General features: G+C 52.9%; 1 protein-coding gene and 1 pseudogene across 1 annotated transcript; one reads left to right on the top strand and one right to left on the bottom strand.

Moving 5' to 3' along the window:
- Positions 1-1,628: 1,628 nt before the first annotated feature.
- Positions 1,629-3,095, bottom strand: LOC133234362 (taste receptor cell protein 1-like). The gene is made up of 2 exons (XM_061394795.1): positions 2,813-3,095; positions 1,629-2,287 (listed from the first exon to the last, which is right to left on the bottom strand). The coding sequence occupies exons 1-2, from the start codon at positions 2,850-2,852 to the stop codon at positions 2,082-2,084; spliced, it is 246 nt and encodes an 81-aa protein (XP_061250779.1). The 5' UTR covers positions 2,853-3,095; the 3' UTR covers positions 1,629-2,081.
- A 4,126-nt stretch (positions 3,096-7,221) lies between these two features.
- On the top strand, positions 7,222-16,662 carry LOC133234010 (stress-induced-phosphoprotein 1-like; annotated as a pseudogene).
- Positions 16,663-21,753: the final 5,091 nt, after the last annotated feature.

Genomic DNA, 21,753 nt, shown 5'->3' with positions numbered 1-21,753 from the left:
TTTGCCCCCCAGGAGTCCCCATCCCCACCCTGAACCTGTCAGTCCTCTGCCTCTCCTCCTCCTCCTCCACTCTGAACCTCTCCCATGTCTTCCTGTCAGATGACTGCCTAGAAACAAAAGCAATCTCTTATACCAACTTCTGATTGCTCCTGTTATTTAATTTCCCATACCCTAAACAACCAGAGTTTGTCTTGAGGCCAGTAATACCTCTAGCCCCACTACCGTGTCAGGCCAGGTACGAGGAAGCCAGCTCTGTTCCCCTTCCCGCATCTTCTGCAGCCTCCATCTTGCCATGTTCCGCTCCTCAGGGCCTGACCTGAGTATGACGGTGACCTGGAGGGTTTTCCCAGACCTTGGGTGGAGGTGGCTGCCGTGGCTAATGCATGCTGGTCTCCCTGGTGGGGGCAGTGAGGTGCTGTTCCCCTCAGCCCACCTCTGTTGCTCCCTCGGAGTCTAGTCCTTGGCGGAGCTGGAAGGGAGGAAGCCCCCCGTGCTGTGGGGACCTCAGGCTAGGGCCTTTCTGCTCTGGCTCTGCTTCTCAGGGCTGAGCGCTGACTCTGGAAGGCTGGGAGCAGGTTGGGGCAGGAGGAGAGGTCTGGAATTTGGTTTCACTGGAGGAGCAACAGCAGGAAGGGGCACCTGGGGGTGGAGGAAAGGACAAAAACCGGGATCCAGGAATCACAAGGTACCCCAGCATGGCGCTCCCCACCCTCCTCCGCATCCACCTGGCCCTGGGGTCCCCACTTCTCCCAGGCTAAGGAGGAGTCACTGCCTGGTGCTCCAGTGGTGGAGGCAACCCCCCCACTCCCAGATCTCTTTCCCTGTCCCAACTCTTCTGGCCACGTGGGGCCCCGAGTTCTGTCTCTGTCCACCCACCCACTGCAGCATTTCTGAGGGTAAGCGGAACCCATTTAGAGGATTCTGCTTGACCACCCTGGGATCAGCCCCCATTAGTGGGTAAACTTTTGGGGCACAGTGATTGTACCGCCCAGGCTCTGTCAACACCCACTGGGAAATGTCTGCACAAAGCCTTGGCAGCTGGGAGGCAGACCCCACCCAGAGTAAACATCCCAGAGGGACTGACCCCTGTGCCTTACCGTGTCTGGCTGGACACGCCAAAGCAGGTCTTCCGCTTCCACACCTGAAATGGGAAGGCTGGGGTCAGGCCAAGCTTTCCAGCTGGAAGACCCTCAGCTCCCTTGGGTGGGCTCAGGAGGGAAACGAGCCCTCACCTTGACTCAGAGGGTCAAGGGTCCAGCATGTCTCTCAGGAAAACGCCCCTGGCCCAGACAGACACTCACCAGGACCAGTGCAATAAACAGGAGACCCAGGATGATGAGTGCCAGAGCATAGCAGGGGATGGAGGCGTCAGGCTGACCTGAGGATGCAGAACAAAGCAGGGAGATGGCTGGGGCTGGTCACCATTCTTCGAGACCACAGACCCCTGAGAAGGCACAGCCAGGCCTGCAGAGAAGTCCCAAGTGAGGGGTCCTTGCCCAGAAATGCTACAAGAACAGAGCTCTGAAGGTGGGGCCACCTTGGAGGGCTCCCAGGAAGAGAAGGCTGGGCTTGGACCCTACAGATCTGCAGCAGGAAGAAGGGAGGGGAGGAGGGGCAGCAGGCTGCAGAGTCAGGGCAACCAGGGGCAGCAAGGCAACAGGCCTGAGGCAGGAGGCAGATGGATAGAAGATAGAGAGGGAGGCACTGACCGAGGCCTGGGATGACCATCTTCACAGAGAGGCCCTCCGTTTCCCGCAGGGCTCGCAGACCCCGGAGCACGCAGTCCTGCACGATGGCTCGGGCCGGCGCAGGCCTGAAGAAGGTGGTGGCCACCCTGGCGGTCAATGGGTCAGGCCTGGCCAGAGGATCACCACCTGTGTCAGGAGGCTAGAGAACCTAGGGGCCTCACTCAGGAAGGCCGTTTCTCTGAGCCCCTGACCCCACCCACAGAGGCCAGCCCTGGGCCCCTGGTCACCCAGAGCCATCAAGGACTTACTGGAACTTCTCCACCACCACTTGGCTGAAGGGCCGCAGAGGCCTGAGGATGGTGGTCAGCTGGGGAGCAGAGAAGGTGAAGAGGGTCATGGCCTTACTGCAGCCTTGTTGGGGCCCCTCCCTGAGGCCTCCAGCCTCCTGCTCTTCCCTCCCCCTCCCCACTTCACCCATCTCGTCAGTTGCCCCCGAAGTTTCCGGGAGTTAGGGCTGGTTTTGTCCTTCAGGGCCTCGGTGAAGGGTTGGTCCAGCATCTGCAGCCACACTTCACAAAGCACCAGCTCTGCTTTCTCCCCTAGATGGGCAAGGAGGTGGGCATCAGCCCTCACCCCTCTCCTGGGAGCCCTGGGCTGCACACCCCACCTCTACACTCTCAGCCAGCAATCAGCCAAATCCAGTCTGAGGCTCAGTTCAGCCCTGCTGCCTTAGCCCATGAGCTAAAAATACTTTTACATTTTTCAGATAGTTGAAAAACATCCTGTGGCACAATTACATGACATTCAAGTCTCCGTATCTGTCTAGTCGTACTGGCGCACAGCCATGCCCATCTGTCTATGTGATGTCTGTGGCTGCCTTCTCCCTATAAGGGAGCAGTCGAGTAGTTATGACAGACACGATGGCCCACAGAGCCTCTCTCTCCAGCTCCCCATCTAAGGTCCCACATCTGATTCTCTGTGGCCCCAGGACAAGAGTATGTGTGACTGAGATGAAATTCTGTCCATTCTCCAAAGGAGGAACACTGAGACCCGAGAGATTAAGAGGCTGCCGGCCAAGGACACCCAGGGATCCCAGCCCTGACTCACTGTTGGCCCTGACTCACCATTGGCCATGATGCTGGATTTCTGGACAGCAGGATCCATTATGTTCTGGGCCAGGAAATTGGCCAAGCCAGGGAGGTGGGTACCTATGGGGGTCTGAAACTTGTATTCGATGTAAACGCCCACCCACTGGTCCGCGTTACTAGGGCAAGTACGAGGAGGGAGTGCAAGGGTTACAGGCTTGGCCAGCACGTGTTTCTAGAAGCAGGCATCCAGCCGCCCACCCCAGCACATCCTCAGGCTTAGGGCTCCCTGCCTCCTAAGGCAGAGCTTTACAGGGCCAGTTGGGGCTACCCAGGACAAAGCCCTCCCCTGGTGGCCCCTGAGCCCACAGCTCCCATGGCCTGGCTCACAGCCCCCTCTGCCCCAGGGCGGCCCCCAGGAGAGGAGGAAGGTAGGCTGGGCTGCAGGGGGAGAGCCCCACCCACCTGAAGAGGAGCAGGGGGCCCTCCTGGGGATGCGCTGAATAGAATTCTGCCACCACAGCTGTGACCTGTGGGGAGTCTTGGAAGTCAGAGTGGGCCTGGAGCTCTCTCCCGAGACTCAGCATGGGGTGGGGAGGGGCAGGACTGGGGTGAGGTGACTGAGCAGCTCCTTAAACCTTGCATTCTGGGTGCCTCCCTCACTCACACTAGTGCTGGCCCTGGGTAGGGGTGTCTGGTTACAGAGCCTGACCATAACCCCCTGAGATGACCTGTTGCCTGCCCCAGACAACCTCCCCAGTGCCAGGCAGAATGTCATCCCTCAAACTGGGGCCCAGTGGGTAGGGCTGTGTGCCCTTCATGCCTGCCTCCTCCCATAGGGCCATGGCTGGGGCTGCCCCACCCCTCACCCCCAAGCCACAGAGGCCTGCAGTCAAGGAAGGCAAAGTGAGTCCCAGGCCTTGGAGGGCAGGCCAGAGGCCACCTCACCTGTGGGAGGATCTTCTTTTCCAGTAGGACAAAGGGGGCAGAGCCGGGCAGGAGGAGCAGGGGATGGAAGGGCTCCATGGCTGTGAGATGGACGCTGAGGGTCTCCAGGGCCAGGTCAGTCAGGTTGGACCCTGAGAGCCATGGCTAGGAGTTCAGGAGGCCCTGGGAGCCTCCTGACCCACCACCCCCTGCCTCATGGTTGGGAAAGGGGGTACACCTAAGGAGCACCCCCATCTGTCCATGGGCACCAAGGAGGGGGTGGGGGAGAGGGGTGGGCAGAGACTCACCATCCGAGGCGAGGCTGCTCTCATCCAAGGACAGGTTCCCCAGCATCTGCCCTGCGGCCTTCACTGAGTGGTGCAGGGTCCAGAGGACTTCACGGGCAGAGGGGCCCGGGATGTGGCCCCCAAACACAAGGGAGGCATTCACAGCTGCGGAGTTGGGCCTGTGGACAGACTCCTCCTTACCAGGGGTCCAGGCGGGACAGGGAGACCCCTGGGGGACGGATGAAGACCCGGCTGGTGCACAGGACCAGGGTCCTGAGGAAGGAGGGAGCTGTGGACCGGGTTGCTGTGTGACATCACCCCTCTGGGCCTCAGCTGAGCTCCTGGCTAAAGTAGGGATAATGATTCCTTTCAGCAGGGCTGCATGGGGACTAATGGTGCAGCCAGGAGAGCACACAGCAGGTGCTTGGGAAAGCCAGTCCCCTTGAACAGCCCAACAAACTGGCTCTGATGGGAACACTGGGAATCCCGCCCAGGGAAAGAGCCGCTGTGAGCAAGCAGGAAGTCAGCCTGAGTCAGGCTGAGAAAAACATCTTCGGTGGTATCACAAGGAGCAGGGGGTCGGGAGAGAGGGAGGTGACAGGCCTGAGGAATCTCTGTAAGCCTGTGGGAGGTGGGCCATGTGGCCACATCCCAAGGAAGCAGCCTGGCCTGAGCACGGGGTTGAAGGAGTTTGTGGGGAAAGATCTGAAAACAAGCAGCCTCAGGACCCAGACTTCCTTCATCCTTCCCCAGAGTACCCGTTTTGTGCTGTGCCCTCCTGGGTTTGGGAAGACAAAGCCTCTGTTCAGACCCAGGGCAGGGAATCCAGAGACTGATTTCAGTTCACAGGGGAAACTTTCTAACCAACTTGGGTCAAGGAAAGATAGTGGTGGTGAACTTCCCGTCACTAAGTATAACCAAGCTTCCATCCAGGTCCATACTGAGCTCACAACTCATATGGGGCTTGATGATTTGGACCTTCTCAACCTTTTCTATAAGATTTCAGGACTGGCATCTGCTGACCAAATCTGGCTTTAGGACTCCCACAGCATCCTCAGAGGCTCAGAACCAGAGAGCCCCACCCCCCCACCCCAGAGAATTTGCACCTGCTTACATGTCATTTAATTTCCCATGTGGTGCTAGTGGTAAAGAACCCACCTGCCAATGCAGGTAGATGTAAGAGACGTGGGTTCAGTCTCTGGGTTGCGAAGATCCCCTGGAGGAGGGCATGGCAACCCACTCCAGTATTGTTGCCTGGAGAGTCCCATGGACAGAGGAGCCTGGTGAGTTACAGTCCACAGGGTTCCACAGAGCCAGACATGACGGAAGTGACTTAGCACACAGGCATGTCATTTAAGGGCTCTTGGCCCAGGGAAGTCCTCTGCCTTATCTACCAGATTCAGGCAAAACCTGGCACCCCTGCCACAATCCTGCAGCTGGAATTGGAGCTCAGAGCCGGCAGGAGGTCCCCTAAGTTTACACAGCCAGAGGTGCAGCCAGATGTGGGCCTCCTGCCTGCCTACTGAGGGCTTTCCTGGCCCTCAAGGCGCTGTGGTGGAGCAGGGCAGGGCAGGGCAGGGCAGCCTGGCCGGGTACACCTGTGGCCTGAGAAGGCGCAGACCGCCTGGCAGACCGGTGGCGGACCCTGAGAGACTCACTCGCTCACCTGAATTGCAGGACGCCGATGCCCTCAAAGCTGGAGAAGGCCTCATGATACAGGGACTGGAGCTGGGGGCAGACAGAGCCAGGTGAGGGCCCTCACGGCGCCCCCTTCTCCACAGCGCCAGCTCCCCCTCATTATCTCTGGTCCGGGCCCTGCAGTGGCCTCACTGTCCACGTGGATAGCCCGGGGCCACCCAAGACTTCCCCACATGGCTACCAGAGACCACTTGCCCACCACCCTTTACTGAGAACCGCAGGGTGCCCTCAGCTATCCAGCAAACACACAGCCTTCCCAGGCCTTTCCTTCACTGCAGTTTTACTGAAAATGGCTCTCCAATCCGATTAGCCTGTATGCCCGCAGCCACCACCCTGCAGGCGGCAGCCCCTCCTAATTCCCCCCCGCCCAGCCCGGGCCTCAAGTCTTCTCCAGACAGCCTCTCACCTGTGACCCTGGACCTCAGCCTCAACCCACCTTTCCACCCCAAGGTCCTCACACATCCGTTTCCTCTGTCTAGGAAACGTTTGCTCATTTCATCTGGCTTAGCCTTCTGTCCATCCCAGTTAAAATTCTCCTTCCTCAGAAAGGTGTTCTCTGGGCACCCCCCTGACCCCAGCTATCTAATCCAGTCTTCTGCTTATCCTGTTAGAGTTCCCCACACTCCGTCTCTGCAAGAGTCTCTGCCTGGCTCCGCTTCCTGCTGGAGCCGCTCACAAGACAGGGTCAGCTTTCTACCTCTTGGGCTCCCACTGTGCACCCCACATGTTCCTCCCCACACTGACGAGAAGCCCAGGGTGGGTTTCACTCACTCCATACTTCCAGAGCCCCCATGGGCACCCCACCCTGGGCCCAGCTGCCCGCACGGAGCTGTGGTTCACAGGGAGAGGCAAGCTGGGATGGGACAGTGTGGGGAAGGGAGCCAACAGAGGGAGAGATGCCAGCTCCGTGGGGCCAGGGTCTGAGTTGTTGGGGGAGGCCCCTCCAAGGGCCAGGGTAGTGGAGGAATAGCAGGAGCCAAAACAGAATAGAGACAGGCCTGTGTGCTCAGAGGCAAGCGAGGTTGGGTGGGCTGGGGTCAGCACTCCTGAGATGAAGGAAGAAGCCCACACCTGATGTCGGATGTTGTCACGCAGCAGCTGGTACTCTGGAGAGGAAGGGTTCCCAAGTGCCACCACTAAGGCTTCATTGGTGATCCTAAAGGTCACAAAGTGAGTCACACGGCTGGGTCGTGGGGAGGAGGATCTCGAGTCCTGCAATGAGACAGTCTGGCGGGGATGAGACAGGGAAGGCGACTGGGGGGAGGCCACAGCTCCTGGGACTCTGGGCAGCCAGCAGGAAGGCCAAGGGCACATCTGAGGGAGAGGGTGGCCAAGGAGGCTGGGCTAGCAGGGACCAATGGCCTAGGCTGGACTGTCCACTGAAGAGCAGCCATCCCTGTAACCGCCGGAGGTGGCTGGGCAGGTGGAAAGCTGGAAACATTGACGAGACGGCCTGCGGTTGTGTGGGGGAGCACAGATGCAGAAGCGTCCCGGGAGGTTCTGGCTCTGGCGGTGAAGGGGGAACCTGGGCTCACGATGGGGGACAGTGATGCCAATGCGGGTGACGGGGATGTAAGTGGGTACGATGGTGGCGGTAATGCTGATGACAACTGTGAAGAGGGTACTGTCGAGAGCAACGGCGACACTGAAGGACCCAGGCCCAGACTGGACGCCAGACTATTTCTAGGGGAGCCCGAGACCACCATGAGGGCTGCAGAAGCCGTGTCCAGCACTGACCGCACTGTTGCTACAGGAGGAAGCGGCTCTGTCGCAGCCAACATGTGACTGATCGATGCAAACGCAAGTGGGCCCTGGGGTGCTGAGGACACGGCCTTCTCTGGGGCCCTTGGAGCCAACGTCAGAAGTGGGGCGTTCCCTGGCCTGAAGTTGCTGGGCCCTGATGCAGATGGTGTCCAGACCTTGGGGTTGAAGAGGTGCCTGCTCACAGGCTGGGACTGCGGTTGGGGAGAAGCCTGCAGTGGTGATGTGGCAGCCCTCTCTGGAGACCCAGGGACCAAGATCTCCTCTCCATCTCCAGGTGCAGCCACATGGGACACTGGCTGGGACTTGGGGGTGCCGTGGGCTGCAGGCTCAGCTACTGCGGATAGAGCTGCTCTGTGTGTGGCGCCTCCTGGGGTGCCAGAGGGTCCCAAAGGGGCAGTCTGGTTCGGGAGGAGCTGCAAGTCCAGGAGGAAGCCTAGGAGACCTTGCTGGTCCCCGGGGGCCTCTGGGAAAAGGCCTCTTGCCCTCCTGCTAGGAGCCTCCCCTGACCTCTCGACTGAGGGAGAGACCCCTGCAGGGACTGGCACCAAGTGGTTTAATGATGAGAGGAGTATCTTCTTGCTGCCACCTTGCAAAGCAGATGTGCCAGAGGTCCAGGGAGATGGGCCCAGGTCTTCCTGAGCAGGAGGAAGGGGCAGGGCAGGAGCCTAGACCACCAGGACAGCTGCAAACCAGGAGAGCCCTTTTCTATCAGCCGCTTGGTGGGCTGGGAACTGGCCCACAGTCTCAGGTGCCTGCTTTCCCTGCCACCTCCCTGCTTTAGGGGACCCAAGGAGACCCAAACCCTGGCCCTGGCTCTGCCCCGAACCACTGGTCTACCTCCAGAGACTTCTCCCCTCTCTGATCCAAGCCCACCAGAGACAAGGCAACCCTGCCCTGCCACCAGAAAGGGGGACTGTGAGGGTAAGAGGGTATACCTCAAGGGTCCCACTCTTTTCTTCCACCCTGTAGCAGGACCCTGTCCCAAGGAAAGTCCTTTCTGGTGAGACCCAGGCTACTGGAGGGGGCTGACAAGTGCTGTTCAGCGTCCAGCAAGGGAACGAGGCAATCACCTCGTCACATTTCCAGAACCCAGGATGCTTGAGGGCTGAAAGGGGTGAGGGATGGGGAGGGCCCCATCTCTAAAAGCCATAATGCTGGGGTGCACTGAGCCCCATGGGGCCAGCCCAACGCCACGTTTCCCCAGTGAGTGACACTGAGTGCCCTTGGGGAGACCCAAGCCTGGGGGACTGAGGAGGGGATCCTTTGAGCTGACAAAGCCAGGCTGACATGAAGATAAGGAAGGTTAGCCCTGATGTGGGAGCCATGGGAGTCCCCGAAGTGAGCTGGCGGGGTCTGGGATGGGCCCCCCTGGGCCACACCCCCACTTACCAGCCAGGAGAATCCCAGCAGATGGAAGCCACTGCCCAGCCATGCTGAAGGCTCCTGCTCAGGCTGCCAAGCCCAGAACCAGATGGGAGGAGGCAGGTGGAAGATTCCCTCCAGATCTCCCTTCAGGAAAGAAGTGCGGCCCAGCCGTGAGCTCTGGTCAGCCGACGCCTCCAGCTATGCCCTGAGCTGCGTCTGCCTGGCCTCCTTCCACAGTCCTGCTCTGCAGCTCAGGCGCAAGTCCCTGTGTCCTCCAGCAAAGCCCTTCTCCCCTTGGGCGGCAGGCTCTGTTGAATGGGGACTTTGTGTGCCAGCCCCACAGCCTGAGAGGTTATAGGCTTGACAATCTATTGAAGAAGAGTGAAAAGTTCTGTCCGGTCTAGGGGTGGGGTGGTCTTCATGGAGGTGGTGAGGGTCTCAGTGATGGAGATGATCTGGGTAGGGGTAGGAGGGGTATTAGTGGTGCTGATGGTGGGGTGGGGGTGGCTGTGGCGACAGTGGCAGTCATGGCAGACTCGTGATGGTGGTGGAGGTAGTAATTGTGGTGGGAGCCCTGCAAGTGTCCATGTGGGATGGGACCTGGTGGAGGGCAGTGATGCCCGTTCCCTGCCCCAGCTCCCACCCCATCAGGCTAGGAGGGGAGTCTGGAGGAGAGCAGATCAGAGAATAGTCCCCATCATGCCCCCTACACTGGGCCCACGTGGAATCCTGGCCAGAGGCCTGGACTGGGGATGTTGAATGTGGAGGTGGGTGGGCTTTAGGTCAAGGGTTCTCCCCAGGTTCCCCTGCAGACCCTCATTCTAGGCAGACCCAGAGCCTCCTATTGGTCCTTGCTGTGGTCAGTCCTGCTTTCCTCTCACCGCCTCCTTCCTCCCCTCGCCCCCGAAGACACAGGAGGAGAAGGAAGAGGGTGGCCCTAAGAAGCTTTGAGCTACTGAGGGCAGGAAGGGCAGGGGTCTGCTGCCTTCATGGGAGCCAGTTAGGCCTGGGGCCCAGACCATGCTCCACAACTCTCCCTACACCTGGCAGCCGTAGGAGGTTCTCAGCTCTTTCAAAGCCTCTCCTACCAGGCTCCTGGCTTGTATGTGACCTCCAGGAGGGTCCAAGACCTGTCCCAGGTCACTCAGGACAGGCAGGCCACAGAAACCCCTCAAGGGAAGAGAATCCCTAGAACTCTTCAGAACAGGAAATCAGACCAGAAACTCCTGCCCTCCTTGCCTGCCTCTAGCCACCACCCAGCAACTCCTTCCTGAATGCACCCCTTCCCCTTTCTAAGGGAAAAATTCCCCCATGACCCAACATCACCCTAACACATATATCATCCCAGGATCAGGCAAACGCCCCAGCCCAGCCCTTTTCCTGCCGTTCAACCACAGCTCAACTGCTTTGTAAACCCAAGCTATTCTGTCCACATACCCAGAGACAGCCATCTGCACCCAGCTCCTTCTGCGTGAAGACGTTAAGGGTCCAGACCCCCCAGGCTCTGGGGTGGATGTCCTCCTAAGGGCAGGCTTTGTTCTTTGACGACAACTGCCTCCAGGCCTAGTTTCATTGCCCCCTTTCTCCCACCTGCCCTTCCACAGGTCTAAATTCTGGCCCATGACCCCATCACCCACTCCGGCACCCCCATTCCATCTCCCTTGCCTGTGCACCCAGGATGCCCAGGTCTTACCTGGTGATGCCAGGAAGCCTCTGTCTTGGGAGATGTCAGTGTTCCACAAAGGAGATGGTGAGCGCAGCAATCCCAAACTCCACCTAGATGGGCAGGGCCGCCCCTTTCCCAGGCACCCTCAGGACCAGGAAGGTTTGGTTTCTGATGGCTCTGGTCCAAGAGTAAAGGCCACTCACACCCCAGGCCAGGCTGGACTGGACTCTTTCAGCACTGAGACTGGCTTAACAGTGAGGTCAAAACGTGAGCTCCCAGGGACAGAAACGTGCCTGAGGACCACTCCACATCACTGGGCAAGGCTATGGGCTTAGGCTCCAGAGGTGGGAGATGAGGACATGCTCTCTCCCCCCATCAAGCCCCTGCTGATCGAGACCAATCTCAGAGAAAGTTCAATCAAGATCTAGGGACTGGGGCTCAGGGCTATGTCTAGGATCAGGGTTTAGGATATGCATGGGAATGAGGCTCAATCTGTGTCCGCATCGGTGCTGGGACTTGCACTTGAGCTGAGCTAGACCTGGGCTGTCTCCACTCTTCCCCTGCACTTCAATAGGAAGGCCATCCCAACACCTGAAATAACCTGTCTTCATCCTTGAAATAAAATGAGCGGTAATCTTAACCCTAGATCAAGGATTTCAATAAAAACTTTTAGAAGATTCACAACCTCTGGGGCAGGATCCGGAGGCAAGTGTTGGGTAATATTCCTCTTCTCATGGGCCAGCTCAGGCCCCTCCATCAGGACCTCCCCTCCTCCCAGCTCCACAGCCCTGAGAGGACCACAGTCTAGCCCAGTTATATAGTCTGCTGTTCCATGTAAGAGCTCTGCTCCCTCTCCATGCCCTGCTCCCTAACACAGCTGAGTACAGAGGGGAGCCCTCTCTCTCTGTGATCACTGGGGCAGTGGCTTCCTGGGGCAGGAGGAGGGCTACACTGGCGGTCATCCCATGACCCTAGTCCAGCACCAAAAGAGAGGGTGTATGGAGACCCAAAGAGTCCTGGAGATCTATAAAGCAGTGAGTGAGAGGGGGATCCCAAGAGGAGAAACAGGACAGGTCCTCCCAGGACTGACCGGGCAGACATTCGCCTAGACACACCGGGAGTGGGGCCGGTGGGTGCTCAGCTTTGCCTCTGTGCCTTCTGGAGGTAAGGCCTCTCTGGCTTCAAAGGTGGGTATGAAGCTGGTCCTCCCTTCCTGGCTGTCTCTTCCGGGCTCCCAATCCTCTAGTAGAGGAGTGGGGGTGGGGTGGGGTGGGGACCAGCTTATATGACTCATGTGCCCCTTGGCAGGTGCCTGCCCATCCAGACCTTAATCCCCGGTTACTTTGCTCCTTAGAGAAGGGCTGCTTTCATGGTTGAGGGCTCTGGCCACTTGACCAGGACAGAACAGGAGGCTCACGGGAGGAACAGGGAGAAGAGTAGGGGAAGGCAGGGCCCTCTGCATCCTCTGCTGAATTCTCAATTCTCCATGAGCCTCTGGCTCTCCTGCCTGGCTGACGTTCATCCTGGCCCACTCCCCAGACCAGCGGCAGCCCATGCTCCTCTCCACTCCCACCCCTGCCCATGGCTGCTGAGGTGGCCACGTGCTAGCTCTGGGAAGGGACAGGAGAAGCGGTGTGAGAGAAGTGGCACCTTCCACTCCATTGTGCTTCCAGGGACGGTGTTCTAGGCCGAGAGAACAGCCTTAGCAAAGCTCTACGGCTAACTCAGTTCATGCACAGGAGGAAGGGCAGACCCCTCCCCGCCGTCCAGACACTTTCCAGAGCCCCCACTTCCCCAGGTCCCTCTGGGGCCCAGCCCAGGCTCCCCCAGGGTCTCAGTTTACAGCTCTGCCCATCATCACATCACTCAGGTACCCAGGGTGTCAACCCACCCATTCCAAGCATGTTGACAGGGTCAGAATCACTCTGTGAGGCCCTGTCAGGAGCAAGTGACAAGCAGAAATCCCAGCTGAATCAGGTCAACTGACTGCCTTCCTGCCTCTGGCCTGCCTCTCCCCGGTCTTTGCCTCACCTGCTACCTGTCCTTCAGCCCCAGGTAATGACAGTGCCCAAGTAGGAAACCTGGCCCCAGACCTGCCCTTTATCTCCAAAGGTACATCCTCTAAGGAGGGTCAGGGGTCTGATACCTAATGCCATTTTTCCTGGGTTTTTCTACCCAGATTGGCCTCTCTCCTGCTGGAACCTCTGGCTGGATTCCCCCGCTTACCAAGTCAGGCTGTGTGTGGTGTTGAAAGTTGAATGAAAGGAAAATCATGGCTTTCATGCAGATGGAAAAATGAACACGTTAGAGATTGTGTTTAACTCAGTATTAATGAGGGAACCAGGAAGGCATTATGACCAGTTCAGGGGAGAATTCAAAGAAGCCTTAATTTATGTGGAATAAAGCAATGTTTAAATAGATTTATAAATACTTGTAAAACTTTTTATTTGCTTGATTATAAACAATTATTTTGCATTGCTATCAGTCATCCTCAACATAAGATTGTAAAAAAATTATATATATATATATATATATAGTTTCAGAAGAATGGTTTTAATCAAAGCAACGCATAGTTTTCCACTGGAAACATCTAGTAATTTTTTTTATTCAAAATTTCCTTACAGTGGTCAGATTCTCTGAACTGTGCAGCAAAGGAAATGGGGCTTAGTAAGTACTGGAGATATCAGGGAAGGCTTCCTGGAGGAGAGGGACTGGACAGGATAGGAAAGGGGAGGGCACTAGCAGAGACCACTAGTTGTCCCCGAATACTTCTCCTATTTTTCATTACTAATACTATCTCTTCTTCTTGTTCTTCTTTTTTCATACTGCATGGGATGTGGGGTCTTAGCTCCCCAACCAGGGATTGAACCTGCACCCCCTCATTGGAAGCACAGAGTCCTAACCACTGGACTGCCAGGGAAATTCCCAACTATCCCTTATTCTTAGCTGGGATGCAGTGGTCCGGAATAAAGACTACATATCCCAGCCTCACTTGCAGTAGGTGTGACCATGTGATCTGGTTCCGGCCAATAGGATAAGAGCACCATGATTTCAGTTCAGTCGCTCAGTCCAACTCTTTGCAACCCCATGGACTGCAGAGCACCATGAGGGATGTCCTCGACAGGAAAAAGTGTTACTCTTCGTCATTCTCCTTCTTGCCGACTGAAATGTGAAACTCAAGCTCTTGAACCATGAAGTAGAGACTGTAAATGTCAAATGGTGAAGCAAACAGGAAGGTCCTAGACATCCTTGTGAAGTCACCTGACCAGTTGTGGACTATCTACCTCCAAACTTGTTTGGGTATGAGAGGGAAATAGATGTCTATGTTATTCAAGCCACTGTTATTTGGGGCTTTCTATTTTTCACTGCCCTAGCCCTGACTTTACACCTGTATTGGGTAGAAACTATGCCTGGCCTTCCTTCTCTGACTTGGCAGCACCCGACTCAGCTGACATGAACAGAGCTCACTCAGTGGGAGCAGTGGGCAGTCTTTGGGGGCACACATCCCTTCCAGGCAACCCACACTTTTAGGCGCTCTTAGCCCTTTATGATTTTGCTTTCTTCATACTTCGCCATGTCTCCCCAACAAGCACCCTCCACTTGGGCTAAGTGGGAACACTCATTCTTTCCAGGTACATTTCCAACTCCATGCTTTTGCTCCTGACTCAAGGGGTAGGTACTATGAACCGCCGATTGAAGTGAAGTGAAAGTTGCTCAGTCGTGTCCGACTCTTTGTGATCCCATGGACTATAGAGTCCATGGCATTCTCTAGGCCAGAATATTGGAGTGGGTAGCCTTTCTCTTCTCCAGGTGATCTTCCAAACCCAGGGATTGAACCCAGGTCTCCCCCATTGCAGGCGGATTCTTTACCGGCCGAACCACAAGGGAATCCCATTAACCAAGGAAAAAATTGGAAAACCAGCACAATGTCTACCTTTAATAAAAACACTGGCTGCAGAGAAATAGAAATCTGCATGAAGGCATCAGAGAGTCAACTCAACAGTGAAGAATTCCTAGACCAAGATACAAGTAGGAGATGAAAACGGTTCAGCATTTGGAGCTGCATTTCCCATGGGGGTGTTTGTCGATTCTAAAAAGGTGGCTGAGAAGCTGATCAGTACTTTGAAGAGCTTCTAGGTTACTATAGAGACAAAGGTTAAAGTCCAGGACCTGCCAAAGTTTGGGGTAGGGTGTGCGTATGTTCTTATAAACCTACAGACCATTGGTATGGAACTCTGGATGGCTATAGACGGCTGTATCTTGGGAGTAAGGGTGATCTGGAAGTAAGCCAAATCTCACATAAACTGCAGCCCAGTTTTCAGTCTCAATTCATAAAATTGGATTACAATTATCTTGAATTGCTCTTGAATTCAGGCCCTGGGATAGGAAAATGAAATTGTCTCTGGTGGAAGATAACATTATCTTAATCCTCAAAACATTTTACAAGCTACTGTTTTTAAAATGTTTGGCACACAGCTAAAGCAATGAGGCCCAGAAGGAGACAAGAAAACACAAACCAAGAATTAATGAAAGCAGCAGACAATAGAAAGCCCCTCAGAGGATGGCTGCAAAACTCTCAACTTCAAGCCTGACTGGGGCAAGGGCTATTCGTGAAAACTAGAGACTCTTGAGTTCTCAAATGAATTTGAAGAAGCCAAGCAAACCTCTGAGGCGGGTTTAAAACATAAGGCAAACATTCCTCAGCTCAAAGAAGGTTTACAGACCATGGAGGCTTGGTTGGCAGAGAAGAAATGCATGAACCCTTTCAATACACTCATTCTGTCCTGGGAGCTGGAGAGTGATCCCAGGACAAGGACACAGCTCACTAACCCTACCTACCAGGAACTAACAGAGCAACTATGAAACAAGCCATTGAACCTAGACACAAAACTTCAAAATCCCTGATCATGACTACTCTACTCTCAGCGTCCTCCTCAGAGTCAGTGTGGGCAGGATGCCTGAGGAGGAGGACGTTGTGACACCTGCACCATCACCTCCTCCCCAAAAGCAGACCAAGCCGGAGCCAAAGGAAGAAGATTTTTCCAGAGAAGAAGCAGGCACTGAAAGACAAAGAACCAGGGGATGATAACGAGAAAGGTTTTGACACAGCCTTGAAGCTCCATGACAGAGCCATGGGCCTGGACTCCACCAACATGGTTTATGTGACCAGTCAAGCAGTCATGTTCTTTGCAAAGGGTGACTACGGTGAATGCCAGGAGCTTTGTGAGAAGACCACTGAAGTGGGCCAGAAGGACTATCAACAGATGGCCAGAGCTTATGCTCGAATTGGCAACTCTTATTTCAAAGAAGAAAAGTACAAGGACGCCGTCCATTTTTATAAGTCTCCAGCAGAGCACTGAATCCCAGGTGTGCTCCAAACATGTCAACCGAGCACTGAACTGAGCTCCCTCTGCTATCCAGCAGCTTCCCACTAGCTAGTTTACATATGGTAGGGGTATACATGTCAATAGTACTCAGCTCGGTGCTCTGTGATAATCTAGACGGGTGGAATGGGGAGTGGGGTGGGAGGGAGGCTTGGGGGGAGGGGATACATGTAAACACATGGGTGATTCACAATGTTGTACAGCAGAAACTAACACAGCATTGTAAAGCAATTATACTCCAATTAAAAAAGAGTGCCAACAGAAAGAGAAAATCCTGAAGGAGCAAGAGCCTCCATACGCTCTGAGTTGGCTTCAGAGGAGAAGAACAAAGGCAATGAATGTTTTCAGGACAGGGACTCTCCCCACCCCAGGAAGCATTTAGACAGAATCCATCAAACAGAACCCAAACAATGCCAGATTGTACAGTGACTGTACAGTGTACAAATTGTACAGTGATCCAGCCCGCTATAGCAAACTCCTGTGGTTTTAGGTGGTACTCAAGAACTGTGAAGACTGTATTCAGCCAGAACCAACCTTCATCAAGGGTTTTCCATGGGAAGTAGTTGCCCTCGAAGTGATGAAAGACTACAGACAGGTCACAAATGTCCAACCAGAAGGCACCATACCTGGACTCCAATCGTAAAGGAGGTGATATATGGTTACCAATGCTACGTGATGGCCCAGGACAACTGACATGACAGCCTGAAGGTGTGAGGTGAGGGGCCATGGCCGCCTGAAGGTGCAGCAGATGACAAGGGGCCCTGCCTCATCCTGGGACAGATGCAGAAGTGCCTCTAGGAATGTAAATTGGTGCAGCTACAATTTACAGTGGGAGACACTATGGAGGTTCCTCAAAAAACAAAACAAAAAAGAGTTGCCTTATGACCCAGCAAGCCCACTCCTGGCCATATACCCTGAAAAAACTATAATTAGAAAAGATACATGCATAGGAATTCCCTGGTGGTCCAGTGGTTAGGACTCCATGCTTCCACTGCAGGGGCCACAGTCAGGGAACTACAACCTCACATGCCACACAGCATGTCCAAAAAAAAGAAAAAGGACAGACATACCCCTATGTTCATAAGCAGAACTGTTCCCAATAGCCAAGACATGGAAACAACCTAAATGTCCATCAGCAGATGAATGGATAGAGATGTGGTTTATGTGTGCGCATGCGCGCATGTGTGTGTGTGTGTGTGTGTGTGTGTGTGTGTGTGTATTATATATATAATACATATAATGAAATTTTAATCAGTCATCAAAAAATGCCACTTACAGCAACATGGATGGACCTACAGATGATCACGCTAAGCAAAGTCAGTCAGAAAGAGAAAGACAAATACCATATGATATCACTTATGGTAAACCTAGACAACATATTAAAAAGCAGAGATATTACTTTGCCAACAAAGGCCCATATAGTCAAAGCAACGGTTTTTCCAGTAGTCATGTATGGATGTGAAAGTCGAGCCATAAATAGGCTGAGTGCTGAAGAATTGATGCTTTTGAACTGTGGTGTTAGAGAAGACTCTTGAGAGTCCCTTGGACTATAAGGAGATCAAACCAGTCAATCCTAAAGGAAATGAATCTTGAATATTCATTAGAAGGACTGATGCTGAAGCTGAGGCTCCAATACTTTGGCCACCTGATGTGAAAAGCTGACTCATTAGAAAAGACCCTGATGCTGGGAAAGATTGAAGGCAGGAGGAGAGGGGGACAACAGAGGATGAGATGGTTGGATGGCATCACTGACTCAATGGACATGAGTTTGAGCAAGATCTGGGAGATGGGGAAGGACAGGGAAGGCCGGCGTGCTGCAGTCCATGGGGTTGCAAAGAGTTGGACACGACTGAGCAATTGAACAAAAACAGTATGTGGAATCTAATATATGATATAAATCAATATATCTGTGAAACAAAAACAGACTCACAGATACAGAGAACAGACTTTTGGTTGCCAAAAGGTAGGTGAGGGAAGGACTGGCGGTGTGGGTTAGCAGAGGCAAACTCTTATATATAAGATGGATAAACAACAAGGTCCTACTGTATCACACAGGGAACTATATTCAATACCCTGCGACAAACCATAATGGAAAAGCACAGGAAAGAATACACACACACACACACACACACACACACACACACACACACACGTGAGACGGCCCTAAGACCTGGGACCCTTTGCTGCCTTGCTACAATGCTTGCACCTGAACAAACATCTCCCAGAGCAACAAGATACAAGGAAACTATAGGGGACTAAAAATACTTATTTTTAGCAAGTTTGCATGCCCTGTTGGGGCAAATTCTCAACAAGACACAAAAAGACCAACTGCCAATTCTGAAGAGCTGGGGGAAAAAGTAGGGGCTCAGGAGCAAAAGCAGGGTACTGTGCATGCCCCCTGCACACACCACCACCTAAAGGGTGGGTAATCCACCTAAGCCACCCTTGGACACACCCCACCCTCACCTCATATAAGGAACCAGCTTGCCCACTCCCCAGCGAGTGAGAAAGCAAGGGAATCTGTTACTTGTTCTCACTCCTCCCTGCTACAGCAGGGGCCCCAGTAAAGCCTTGCCTGAATTTCTTGTCTGGCCTCTGATCAATTTCTATTGATTAAGGAGACCAAGAACTCTGGTTGGTAACTTATGTATAACTGAGTCACTTTATTGTACATAAGAAGTTAACACAGCATTTTAAATCAACTATGCTTCAATCCACCCTGAATATTCATTGGAAGTATTGATGCTGAAGCTGAAGCTCCAATACTTTTGCCACCTGATGAAATGGTCCTTGGAAAAGACCCTGACGCTGGGAAAGATTGAAGGCAGGAAGAGAAGGGGACGACAGAGGATGAGATGGTTGGATGGCATCACTGACTCAATGGACATGAGTTTGAGCAAAAGCTCTGGGAGATGGGGAAGGACAGGAAGTCTGGCGTGCTACAGTCCGTGGGGTCGCAAAGAGCCGGACATGACCGAGTGACTGAACAATAATCCTTCAATAGCATTAAAGAAGTACATTTAGGCAGTGCTAGTGGTAAAGAACCCACCTGCCAATGCAGGAGGCACTAAGTGAACATTCAAGAATATTGTCATGGCACAGAAGATTCAGAAACTGATGGATATGGATCTGATTGAAGTCTAGGGATGATGTACTCAGGATCCTCCATCCTTTCACCCTCACGTGGAAAGAGGAGCCGGGATTGCAGTAACCAACATGAAGCAGGAGGGAGAGAGGGCAGGTGGGGAGTGCCAACTTACCTTTAAATACTTACACAGATCTATGTGGAAGACACAGAGGCATGTACTCAGATGTTCATGGCACACTGCCTCTGGGCCCTCCCAGCACATGCATGGCCTCTCCTGCTGCCCTGGGGTTCCACGTCTCTCTCTCCTGACTCCCACTCACTGTCTCAGCTGCTCCTTCACAGTTGGTTACTTTTCACTTGTGCCAGTGGGCATGTATAGGGAGGAGAGGATGTTTTTCCCAACCTCAGATACTGAGGTAGGAAATAGATGTGCCCCTGGGCTGGACAGCTGGTATTTGTCAAGTGGAGTAAAATTGAAGCTTTGTTCTCACCCAGACACTCCAAGGACAAAGCTAGTGGTAGAAGCTGAACTTTGTTGAAGTAAAGAGATAAGATGACCACTCCTGAGGTCAAGGAAAACTTCCCCATCTGCACATGCACAGGGAGGCTCCTTGGGTATCAAAAATGGAGGGGACACCACCCCATAATAGGTGTACTCCATAACAATAATATCCCCACTGCCTTCTGCGGCAGAACCCATCGTAGGAAAATGTTGTGCATGCGTGTTGGGGAGAGTCCTAGAACAGGTCAGTCATGGGAAAAGAAAAAACTGGCCAAAGGAAAACAAAAACCCTGAAGAACTGTCCTATATAAGGGATTAAACCACCTCTTCACTGTACTCTTTCTCATTAGGAAGGACACCCACACCCTTTCTCTCTAGGTTTGTATTTCTGCCCAGCTTCTGTCCTAAATAAACAAACTTTCTCTCTGTGCTCTTCCACTTGTGCTGTGTCTCTAATAATAAACTTTGTACCTATTACAGTTTTTGCCTCCTTGAAATATTTTTGCTTTCAGTGGGGGTAAGAGCCAGGGCAACTTTGCTTCCAGCTTCTAGCCTCTGGTGTCTAGTGACTAAGAGTCCTGATTTTCATCCAGGCTGCTCAGGTCCAATTCCTGGGCAGGGAACTAAAGTCTGTCTTCAGGACTGCTCACTGCTGTCTCTCTGAAATAAGAACCAACTGTCTTCACATTTTTAATTCTATGTTCTCTTCCAACAAAATAAGCCAGTCAGGAATGGTTATTTAAAAGAGAGAGAGAGAAGAAAAAATAAACACCCCCAGAGAGATCAGATATTGGAATTATCAGACTAAAAAATAACCATGCTATGTGCAAGACTGAGAAAAAATTTAAAACTACCAAAGTATAAAAAAAGGCACAGCAGGTTAGAAAAAACCCTAAATAGAAAAATACAATAATTAATGGTTTTCACAGTCAATTAGACAAAACTGAAGAGAGAATTAGTGAGTTTGTAGATAGGTCAGAAGAAAATATTCTGAATTAAACATAAAGAGACTAAAGAATAACACATGTGGAAGAGAGAATAGGAGATACGGAGGCTACACTAAGTAAATAAAATATGCCTTCAATTAGAATCAAAGAGGGGAAAGAGATCATGAGGTTGAAGCAATATTTTTAAAAATGACAGGATTTTTTTAAATAATGAAGCTTTATAAATTCCAAGCAAAATAAATAAAATTAATTATACTCCTAGCTACATTATGGTAAAATATCAGAAAACCAAAGACAATTTTTTTAAATCTTAACAGAATTTGAGGGGAAAAGTCAACTTGCCTTCAAAGGAGCAAAAATTAGGTTGAAAGCTGACTTCTCAACAGAAACAGCTGGAAAGAGAAGACCATCCATGACCTTCAATGAGCTAAAAGAAAATGACTGCCGTGTCAAGTTCAAGACAGCAAAAATGTACGTCAGAAAAGGAGACACAAAAGAAGATATTGAGGCAGTCTGAGCACAGGTTGGAAAAGAATTTCCAGACACAGAGTATTTCAGAAGGGAGTGAGTTTATTAAGAGCAAGGAGCAGAGATACTGAAGGTGCTATGAGCACAGCACTCCAACCCCCTGACAGACCTGGGAAAGTCGACCATTTTTGTGGGCTAGCAATGGAAACCCACTCCAGTACTCTTGCCTGGAGAATCCCATGGACGGAGGAGCCTGGTGGGCTGCAGTCCATGGGGTCTCTAAGAAGTCAGACACGACTGAATGACTTCACTTTCACTTTTCACTTTCATGCATTGGAGAAGGCAATGGCAACCCACTCCAGTACTCTTGCCTGGAGAATCCCATGGATGGAAGAGCCTGGTAGGGTGCAGTCCGTGGGGTCACTACGAGTCAGACATGACTGAGTGACTTCATTTTCACTTTTCACTTTCATGCATTGGAGAAGGAAATGGCCACCCACTCCAGTGTTCTTGCCTGGAGAATCCCAGGGACGGGGGAGCCTGGTGGGCTGCCGTCTGTGGGGTTGCACAGAGTCGGACACGATTTAAGCAACTTAGCAGCAGCAGCAGCAGCCAATTTTTATAGCCTCAAGGCAAAGAAAATTCCTGCTGGGAAACTGGCATTAGGTAATTGGTTAGGGTGCTATGGGATGAGCACTGGGGTGGGCATTTTTGCCTAACATGGGTCAGGAAACCTGCTGGTGATGATCGGGGGGGCTTTTGGCAATGGTTACCAAGGGGCTCAGTCAGCTTGGGAGGTGACCTCGGTTCTGAGCTCCACTTCTGTGGCCTTGGTGCAGGACTCAACAGAAGATACTTGTAGATATATGAAAACTGAATTTGTG

The sequence above is a fragment of the Bos javanicus genome, chromosome 21 (genome assembly GCF_032452875.1).
Source record: "Bos javanicus breed banteng chromosome 21, ARS-OSU_banteng_1.0, whole genome shotgun sequence".
Lineage (NCBI taxonomy): Eukaryota > Metazoa > Chordata > Mammalia > Artiodactyla > Bovidae > Bos > Bos javanicus.
The sequence above is the reverse complement of the archived record's forward strand: the minus strand, read 5'-3'. Positions and strand labels throughout refer to the sequence as shown.

Excerpts from the sequence above, each read along its gene's own strand:
- LOC133234362 (XM_061394795.1), bottom strand. The coding sequence starts at position 2,852 with ATGGATCCTGCTGTCCAGAAATCCAGCATCATGGCCAATG. Across the intron at positions 2,288-2,812 it reads ATCCAGCATCATGGCCAATG|GGGAGAAAGCAGAGCTGGTG; the intron begins GTGAGTCAGGGC and ends TTGCCCATCTAG.